The 10,168-nt window shown below is 48.2% G+C and overlaps 1 protein-coding gene across 1 annotated transcript; it reads left to right on the top strand.

Moving 5' to 3' along the window:
• The first annotated feature begins 594 nt into the window (after positions 1-594).
• On the top strand, positions 595-2,856 carry LOC125554903. The gene has a single exon (XM_048718283.1). The coding sequence runs from the start codon at positions 595-597 to the stop codon at positions 2,785-2,787; it is 2,193 nt and encodes a 730-aa protein (XP_048574240.1). The 3' UTR covers positions 2,788-2,856.
• Positions 2,857-10,168: the final 7,312 nt, after the last annotated feature.

Below are 10,168 nucleotides of genomic sequence, written 5' to 3'. Positions count from 1 at the left end.
GGGGTTGTAAATTAGACCAGGGCAAGAGTTCGGGGTTGAAATATGCACTTCTCTCTTCTGAAATCAACAAAGGACGAAATACAATTCAAAATTTATCTGTGGCAAAATTTCACATAATAAAAACATGGTTAAAATTTTTGGGTGTTACAGCTGGCGAACGTTCGCCAGCTATGGGGGCCTTTTTTTTTTGCTAGGTTCCAGAGAGCTTTATCTCTTCTGCTACTACGATTACTATGTATGCCAATGGGCAATGGCAGAACCGAAAACAAAAAATCTAGAGGCCATTAGGCACGCCCCCTCCCTGCTGCTGCTGCCGCCTTTAACAGCAATATTCTCTTGTAACAAGAAAAAAGGAGGAGAGCGTCCATCTCAGAATCTCTCCAAACGGACACTCACCCTCATGCACGCAAGCAAGGAACCACCACGTTCAAAATGCCTCCGATCATCCTCGGTTCCTCACATGCATGCATTCCGCGCCCGCCTACAAATAGTAGTACCGAGGTAGCGCCTAGACGCCACACATCACACTCGACCAGTGCATGCAATCATCACCACACGCATACTACATAGTGAAGCAACAGCACTTTGGAACCAATGGATCGTCGCGCTACCTTGGCCGCCCCGAGCATCCGCGTCAAGATCCCCGACCAGCTGCCCACGCTGTTCGAGCCGCAGAAGGCCACGCCGTACCCGCGCACCACCCGCTACGGCAGCACCGCCGAGGCCGAGGCTGATGGCGACGCGCCGCCGTCGCCGGAGCACTGCCTCACCGTGCTGGCCCTGCAGCTGGCCGTGCTCGAGAAGGCGGCGACCGGGCTGGGCACGCTGGCCTTCGTCTGGGCCACGGTCGTGCTGCTGGGCGGCTTCGCCATCACGCTGGACCGCACCGACTTCTGGTGCATCACGGGCCTGCTCCTCATCGAGGGCACCCGCATCCTGGGCCGCAGCCACGAGCTGGAGTGGCAGCACCACCAGGCCAGCCAGGCCCGCTCCGCCACCCGCGCCGCCGTCCCCGCCTTCTTCTGGATGCAGCTGCTCTCGGCGACGGCGTGCGTCTCCCTCTCCCTCGTCCGCCTCATCCACCAGCACTACGGCGGCACCGAGGACGCCCGCTCCAACCGTGCCGCAGCGCTCAACATCTTCTACGGCCTCGCGCTCGCCGAGGCGCTGCTGTTCCTTGTCGAGAAGGCGCTATGGGAGTGGAAGGTGGGCCACCGCCGCCTCCTCCAGTGCGTCGCCGACGACTGCAATCTCGCCGGTGCCTACGGCCAGGTCGCCGTACGCCGCTTCTTCTACGACTCCTACTCGCGCTGCCTCAACGGCAGCATCTTGGATGGCCTCCACATGTGCCTCGTCTCCTACGCCGACGACCTCATCACTGCGGGCTCGCACGACGAGCAGAGCCTTGGCGCCGGCATCCTCGTCGCGCTCGCCGAGTCCGACCGCTTCGCCGAAGCCACGCTCCGCAGGATCGGCGTCTCCGCGCCCACCATCGAGCGCCTCATCGAGATGCTCAGCTGGAAGGACTCCTCGGAGCGCGATGTCCGGCGCTCGGCGGCCGTCGTCGTGTCCATGCTCACCGGGAGGAAGCTCGTCGCGCTCCGCATCACCGGCATTCCAGGCGCCATCGGGTCCGTCGCGTCGCTGCTTTACGCCGATCTCGACGAGCTCAACATCCTCGGCCTCTCCATCCTCAATAAGCTGGCGCACGACCACGACAACTGCGACAAGATTGGCAAGACCAGGGGCCTCCTCGAAAAGATCATCTCCTACTCCAGCATCGACCATGCGCTGGCGTCGACCACGCCGAGGGACATGAGGCTCAAGGCGGTCAAGAAGTCGCTCCGCGTGGTCAAGAGGCTGGCCGGCGCAACGGGGGACACCGGGAAGCTGCTCCGACGGGAGCTCACCGAAATCGTCTTCACTGTGAGCAACGTCAGGGAGATCCTGCAGAGGCACGACAAGAAGGTCCAGTCGGAGCTGCACCAGCTGGCCATCGAGATACTCACGAGCCTCGCGATGGACGAGGAGACCAGGGAGATCATCGGCGGGACGGGGGACGTGGTGAGCGTGCTGGTCACCACGTTCTTGCCGGGGGCGTTTGCGAAGGAGTGTCAACAGGCGGACGCTGTCCGGGTGGAGGCCGGCGAGGCGCTCGCAATTCTGGCCCTCGAGAACAAGAAGAACTGCGCGGCGATCATAATGGCTCTTGGCGGAGGGATCGGGCTGCTCGTTGATGCGCTGAATGACCCCCTCGTCGTCGTCGGTGCCGCCAGGATCATGCACAACCTCTGCTCCTACTCCGGCGACGAGTGGCAGCTCCCTCTGAGACGGGTTACCGTCAGTGCCGCCAAGGTGCTGAGGTCCATCACGGTGGAGAAGGGCAAGATCCTCAACATCTTCATCGGGCTCGCGGCGCAGATGCTCCGGTTCATGGAGCCCGGGGAGCTCCGGGGGAGCCTCGACGCAGCGCGCGTGGTGGACACGGTGCTGGCGAGGTCCCTGGTGCAGGTGCTGCGGGAGTACAGCCGCCCGTCCATGGACGTGCCCCGGGCACGACGGTACACCATAGAGCTTGCCATTGCATTGATGCAGTCGGACGCACGCTACGTGGCCCTGTTCGTGGAGCTCGGCATGGAGAGCGAGCTGAGGCGCGTGGCCATGACCACCTCTCAGCTGGAGTGCTTCAACGTCTTCTCTGGCAGCGTCGGGCTCAGCCGCCGCGACACCAGCGTCTGTTCCCTCGTCAAGTCAGCTTTGGAGCTGATGAACAAGGGCCGGAATTAAGACCTGAAACTACCACATATATATACTGCAGATTGCTATGTTGTACTCTTCTTTTTCTACTATGCATTATGATTTGTTACTCATCGTGTATCATCTCTCGCTACTCACACTAGAGTAGTACATTCTGTAAAAATATAATGTGGCATGTTAAGTGTACAATCAATGTAATATCAATTTAGTTATAATAGACCGCCATAAAAATGTTAATCGTATTAACACAACTAATCATCAACCCATGCCATTGCACGGGCTAGTAAGAAAAGGACGACGATAACTGCCACACGTGTGTTCGTTAAGGGGTCTGCTGCCCACACGTTTTGTGTGGTGTCTAAGAGGACCAGCCCACACGCTTATGTGTGGGCAAAACAACTAGCGCCCACACGCCTTTTTTTTCCTTGCGGTCCCTCTCACATGCCTACGTGTGGGTAAAATGCATAACGCCCGCACGACCTCTCTCAGCCACCTACCTCACGGTCCTGCACGCCCCGCGTGACAGTCACCACACGTCCCCGCAGTTGCCATGGTCCGGACCCTTTTCAATGTACGTTTAACTGCAGTTGCCATGTCGCTGAAGTACAGTTGTCACGTTGGACAACTAAAGTTGTCATTGTTTCTCAACTGCAATTGTCATCTCAGGTCAAGTGCTAAATGTCGTTTTGGACAACTGCAGTTGTTGCCATGTAGGTCTGGTTTACTATAGTTGCCATAATTTGAAAACTTTAGAGGTTGCCACCTACTAACACTAAGCAGTTGTCATGTATGGTCTGATTTACTACAGTTGTCATGATTTGAAAACTTTAGGAGTTTCCACCTACTAACACTAGGCAGTTACCGTGTAGCACTACAAAGAGACACGACAAAACAACATGTTCGGCTAAAAGAGAGAGTTGCCATCTGCTTACAAGCACACTAGGTCAGTTGCCGTGTACCCTGCAAAACACATGTCAACTGACATGTTCGGGTAAAAAAAAGAGAGTTGCCATCTGCTTATAAGCACACTAAGGCAGTTGCCATGTACACTGCAAAACGCATGGCAACTGGCAGCTTGGGTGTGGGAGAGAAGACGGGCGTGTGGGAGAGATGACAAATGCCCACACACCAGCCCTTGTGCGTGAGTGAAAACTGACGTGTGGGCGAACTGCTAAACGCCCACACACCGGCTCCTCCGTGTGGTGAAACGGACGTGTGGGCGACCGGGTGAATGCCCACACACCAGCCCAGTCCTACATGGCACCACAAACATGCCAAGATTCGTGCATCCATAAACGGACACAGTTCCACACATGTGGGCGAGATGCAAACGCACACACGTGTGGGTGTTAGTGTTTCCGTAAGGAAAACATAGATAGAGAAGGCTCCCCGCTATACAATTATTTAGCTATTACTTCACTAGTAAAAACCAGAACTTTGGTTGAGGCCAGGATAAGGGCATTAATCCCGGTTCACTTACGAACTGGGACCAAAGGGTGCATCAGTCCCATTACGTGAGGCCAGGGCGCCGGTCGGGCCTCAGGGGCCATTGGTCCCGGTTCGTCCGACCCCTTTGGTCCAGGTTTCAGACACGAACCCGGACCAATGGGCCTCGCTCCTGGCCCAGCACCTTTAGTCCCGGTTGGTGGCTGGAACTGAGACACCAACCGGGACCAAAGCTCAGTCTTCTGTCCCGGTTCTAGCTACCAACCGGGATTAAAGATATGCCTATATATACCCCTGCCCTTGCCTGCTCACTCCTCTGTTTTTTGGAGGGCCGGCGTGTACATGTATGTGTTGCTCTAGCTCTCACCTCCTATGCACATGAGGTGTTCGATGAAATGGCCGAGCCACACTTAAGCTTTCTCCTCTCCAAACTCGACCTCAAAGCTTCATTTCCCTCAAGATTTGTCTAGGTTTGGCGGTCCGTCCTGTCCCATACCCGTCCTAACTGCCATCGATCGCCCACGCCGATCTCATCGCCGGCACCACCCTGGTGAGCCTCTTGTTCTTATCTTCTTTGTAAAAGAAAAAAAATGCTTACTTGTATGATTTAGATAGATACTTGTATAATTTTCTTACTTTTATTATTGTTTGTTATTATATAGTGCCATGGTTTTGGTATCCGCCCCCCTCGGCCCTCGTCCTGTCTATGATTCGGGTCTGGTATATTATTGTTTATAACTATTTGTTTCATTTGGTGTTTATGACAATTATTTAACAACGTGACATAGATGTTTTTATCTAGGAGGTATGTGAACCAGAAATTTCAACCGACCCTCTTGTCGAGAGGTTAAATTTAGTTGGAAAAACAATTACTTGAAGAAAAAAAATGAAAAGAATTGAGGAGGAGAAGATGGAATTGGAGTTGCATGTTGCCGATGTCGTCGATGATCACAAGATCAAGATGGATGCAATGCGCTTGAAGATTAGAAAGATTAGAAAATATGCCATTCATACTGAGGCTTGGTATCATTATGCCGTTGGATCAATTGTTACCTTAGTTGCGATTATGATCGCATTTGTTGTTGCATTTAAATGTTTTACGTAGTTTCAATGTATGTTTTAATTAGATGCTCTAGAGAGCTATATGTTGTTCAATGAGAACTATGTATGAACTTTATGTATTTATTTTTTTAGTAAAACATTTGATCACTATTGTACTTTGGTTTTAATGTGATGATGAACTTCTATTAATTTGGTCACTTCTCTATTCAACATGTTCTGTAATGGTTTTTGATACACTTAATTATATAATGCATGCAGATGAACCTGCAATGGACGTACGGTGACCGACGCACCTCTGAGTACATTAAGGGCCTGCATGATTTTCTCGAAGTGGCTGAGGTAAACAAGCAGAATGGTTTTATGTATTATCCATGTACTATATGTGGGAATATGAAGGATTACTCTGACTCGAAAACCCTTCACGTCCACTTGCTTGGGTTTCATGCCACACTATAATATTTGGACCAAGCACAAAGAAAGAGGGGTTATGATGGAAGACAATGAAGAAGAATAGGATGATGACAACTATCCCCCCTGAATACGGTGATGCTAAAACGGGGGAAGCTAAAGATCAAGAGGAACCAGACAATGTGCCCAATGATGATCTTCACTGGGTCATTGTTGATGCAAAGAGAGAATTCCAAAGTGAAAGGGAGAAGTTGAAGTTCGATCGCATGTTAGAGGATCACAAAAAAGGGTTGTACCCAAATTGCGAAGATGACAACACAAAGCTCGATACCACACTGGAATTGCTACAATGGAGGGCATACAATGGTGTATCTGACAACGGATTTGGGAAGCTACTGAAAATAATGAAGAAGAAGCTTCCAAAGGATAACGAATTGCCCGCCGGTACGTACGAAGAAAAGAAGGTTCTATGCCCTCTAGGATTGGAGGTGCAGAAGATACATGCATGCCCTAATGACCGCATCCTCTACCATGGTGCGTATGAGGATTTGAATGCATGCCCGGTATGTGGTGCATTGCGGCATAAGATTAGACGAGATGACCCTGGTGATGTTGAGGGCGAGCGCCCCAGGAAGAGGGTTCCTGCCAAGGTGATGTGGTATGCTCCTATAATACCACAGTTGAAACGTCTGTTCAGAAACAAAGAGCATGCCAAGTTGATGTGATGGCACAAAGAGGACCGTAAGAAAGACGGGAAGTTGAGAGCACCCGCTGACGGGTCGAAGTGAATAAAATCAAGAGAAGGTGGGGGGACTTTGCAGGTGACGCAAGGAATGTATGGTTTGATTTAAGCGTAGATGTCATTAATCCTTTTGGGGAGTAGAGTAGCAATCATAGCACCTGGCCCGTGACTCTATGTATCTATAACCTTCCTCCTTGGTTGTGCATGAAGCGGAAGTTCATTATGATGCCAGTGCTCATCCAAGGCCCTAAGCAACCTGCAACGACATTGATGTGTACCTAAGGCTATTAGTTGAAGAACTTTTATAGCTATGGAATGGAAAAGGTGTACGTGTGTGGGATGAGGACAACCAGGAGGAATTTGACCTACATGCGTTGCTGTTTGTAACCATCAATGATTGGCCTGCTCTCAGTAACCTTTCAGGACAGACAAACAAGGGATATCATGCATGCACGCACTGTTTAGATGACACCGAAAGTATATATTTGGACAAATGCATGAAGAATGTGTACCTGGGGCATCGTTGATTTCTTCCGACCAACCATCAATGTCGAAAGAAAGGCAGGCATTTCAAAGGTGAGGGAGATCATCGGAAAAAGCCCGCACTCCGTACTAGTGATCACATACTTGATATGATCAATGATTTACAAGTAATCTTTGGAAAGGGTCCTGGCGGACTATCTGTTCCGAATGACGCTGAGGGACGCACACCCATGTGGAAGAAGAAATCTATATTTTGGGACCTACCCTATTGGAAAGACCTATAGGTCCGCTCTGCAATCGATGTGATGCACGTGACGAATAATCATTGCATGAACCTGCTAGGCTTCTTGGGCGTGTATGGGAAGACAAAAGATACACCAGAGGCACAGGAGGACCAACAACGTGTGCACGAAAAAGACGACATGCATCCAAAGCAGTATGACGAAGGTCCCGCCAGCTACGCTCTTACCAAAGAAGAGAAGGAAATCTTCTTTGAATGCTTGATCAGTATGAAGGTCTCGTATGGCTTCTCATCCAATATAAAGGGAATAATAAATATCCTAGAGAAAAAGTTCCAGAACCTAAAGTCTCATGACTGCCACGTGATTATGACGCAACTGCTTCCGGTTGCATTGAGGAGGCTTCTACCGGAAAACATTCGATTAGCCATTGTGAAGCTATGCGCATTCCTCAATGCAATCTCTCAGAAGGTAATCGATCCAGAAATCCTACCAAGCTTAAAGAATGATTTGGTGCAATGTATTGTCAGTTTCGAGCTGGTGTTCCCACCATCCTTCTTCAATATCATGACGCACGTCCTAGTTCATCTAGTCGACGATATTGCCATTCTAGGCCCTGTATTTCCACACAATATGTTCCCCTTTGAGAGGTTCATGGGAGTCTTAAAGAAATATGTTCGTAACCGTGCTAGGCCTGAAGGAAGCATCTCCACAGGCCATCAAACAGAGGTGGTCATTGTATTTTGTGTTGACTTCATTCCTGACCTTAAGCTGATTGGTCTCCCTCAATCGCGGTATGAGGGGAGACTGACTGGAAAAGGCACGCTAGGAGTGGACTCAATAATATGTAGGGACGGGCATTCTTGGTCTCAAGCACACTACATAGTTCTACAGAATTCTACCTTGGTGACCCCGTATGTTAATGCACACAAGAATATTCTGCGCTCCAAACACCCGGAGCAGTGTGACGACTGGGTTACATGTGAACACATCAGGACTTTCGGCAGTTGGTTGCAAACACATCTCATGGGTAACACCACTATTGTAGATGAGCTGTACTTGTTGGCCATGGGACCATCTTTGACTATATTGACTTACAAAGGGTACAAGATAAATGGGAGTACATTTCACATGATCGCCCAAGATCAAAAGAGCACCAACCAAAACAGTGGTGTCCGCTTTGATGCAACAACCAAGAGGGGAAAGGACACATATTGTGGTTACATAGTGGACATATGGGAACTTGTCTATGGACATGATTTTAAGATCCCTTTGTATTGATGCAAATGGGTCAATCAGTCAGGAGGCGTGGTACAGGTAAACCCACAGTACTGAATGACAACAGTGGATCTGAACAATCTTGGGTACACAGACGAACCAACGATGTGGCACAGGTTTTCTATGTGAAGGACATGCCTACCAAACCGAGAAAAAGAAAATATAAGGAAGCAAATACATCATACGATGAGCCAAAGCGCCACATAGTTCTTTTAGGGAAAAGAGACATCGTGGGAGTGGAGGGCTGAAAATAAGTGATGTGGCTTTGAATGGTTGAAAATTGATGATGTGGCTTTGAATGGTGCATTTTGAACACACAAAAAGTCTGGGGTTAAAATAAGTTCAAAAAATGAAATCCCTTTGTAATAGATGAGTTTTCGTCCAAAACCCTGATACTTTGAACGAGATTCCATTTTGTACAGGAAGTCCATCCAGCTTTTGCCGTAACCCTTTCAACCTTTTAGCACATGCTATGTGGGTGAAATGATGATACCATGGCAACTTTCAACCTTTTCAGAGTTCATTTTTAGTGTTTTTCAATTTCAGGGTCATTTAGCTAAAAAAATCAGTAAATGCATGAAAAATACAAATGAAGTCAAAAAGGGTTGAAAATTGATGATGTGGCTTTGAATGGTGCATTTTGAACATAGAAAAATTCTGGAGTTAAAATAAGTTCAAAAAATGAAATCCCTTTGTAACATATCAGTTTTTGTCTGGAACCCTGATACTTTGAAAGAGATCATGCCAACTTCCAGAGTTCATTTGTTGTGCTTTTAAGTTTCAGGGTCATTTAGCTCAAAGAATGAACTAAAAAGCTTTTATAAAACTCTAATAGCAATAAGAATGAACTAAAAAGAATCAATTAAATATAATATTCTTCAATGGCAAAAAGAATCTACTAAAAAGAATCAAAATAATATTAGCTAAAATGATCGAAGTATTAATTTGTTAAAAAGAATGAACTAAAAAGAATCAAGTAAAATATTAACTAAAAAGAATGAACTAAAAAAATCAACTAAAACATTAACTAAAAAGAATCAAAATAATATTAACTAAAATTATCAAAGTATTTATTTGTTAAAAATAATGAACTAAAAAGAATCAACTGAAATATTAACTAAAAAGAATCAACTAAAACATTAACTAAAAAGAATCAAAATAATATTGACTAAAATTATCAAAGTATTTATTTGTTAAAAAGAATGAACTAAAAAGAATCAACTAAAATAAAAATCTTTAATAGAAAACTAAAATAACAAAAAAAGAAATGCCCACAAACTAAGCCACAACGGTCTGCATACGACTAGAAATCCAACTACTAGTTGGGCCAGGACGCAGGCTCGTTGTGCAAATAGGGCCCACAGGGCAGACAGAGGTCGGTTAGGCCCACATGCCTGCTTTAGAGAGGACTCGACGTTGCAGCCATGAAGGGGCTTATAAACAGGCCCGAGCGCCCTTCGCTTGGCGAGGTGGGACTAAACATCCAACCGCACTGTGGCTGTGCCAAGCACAATCCTTTGGTCCTGGTTGGTGGCTCGAACCAGGACCAATGCCACCCTTTCGTCTCGGTTTGAGCCACCAACCGGGACCAATGCCACCCTTTAGTCCCGGCTGGTGCCACCAACCGGAACCAAAGGTCTCTGCTTCCTGCCCTTTGGGTTGCTAAAATTGACCTTTAGTCCCGGTTGGTGGCACTAACGAGCTACCGGCCAACCATCTCAGCGGCACGAAGATCCTTGCTTCGACGCTATCT

The sequence above is a fragment of the Triticum urartu genome, chromosome 4 (genome assembly GCF_003073215.2).
Source record: "Triticum urartu cultivar G1812 chromosome 4, Tu2.1, whole genome shotgun sequence".
Taxonomy (NCBI): Eukaryota; Viridiplantae; Streptophyta; class Magnoliopsida; order Poales; family Poaceae; genus Triticum; species Triticum urartu.
The sequence above is the reverse complement of the archived record's forward strand: the minus strand, read 5'-3'. Positions and strand labels throughout refer to the sequence as shown.

What these genes read in the sequence shown, in the direction of transcription:
- LOC125554903 (XM_048718283.1), top strand. Translation starts at nt 595, where the DNA reads ATGGATCGTCGCGCTACCTTGGCCGCCCCGAGCATCCGCGTCAAGATC.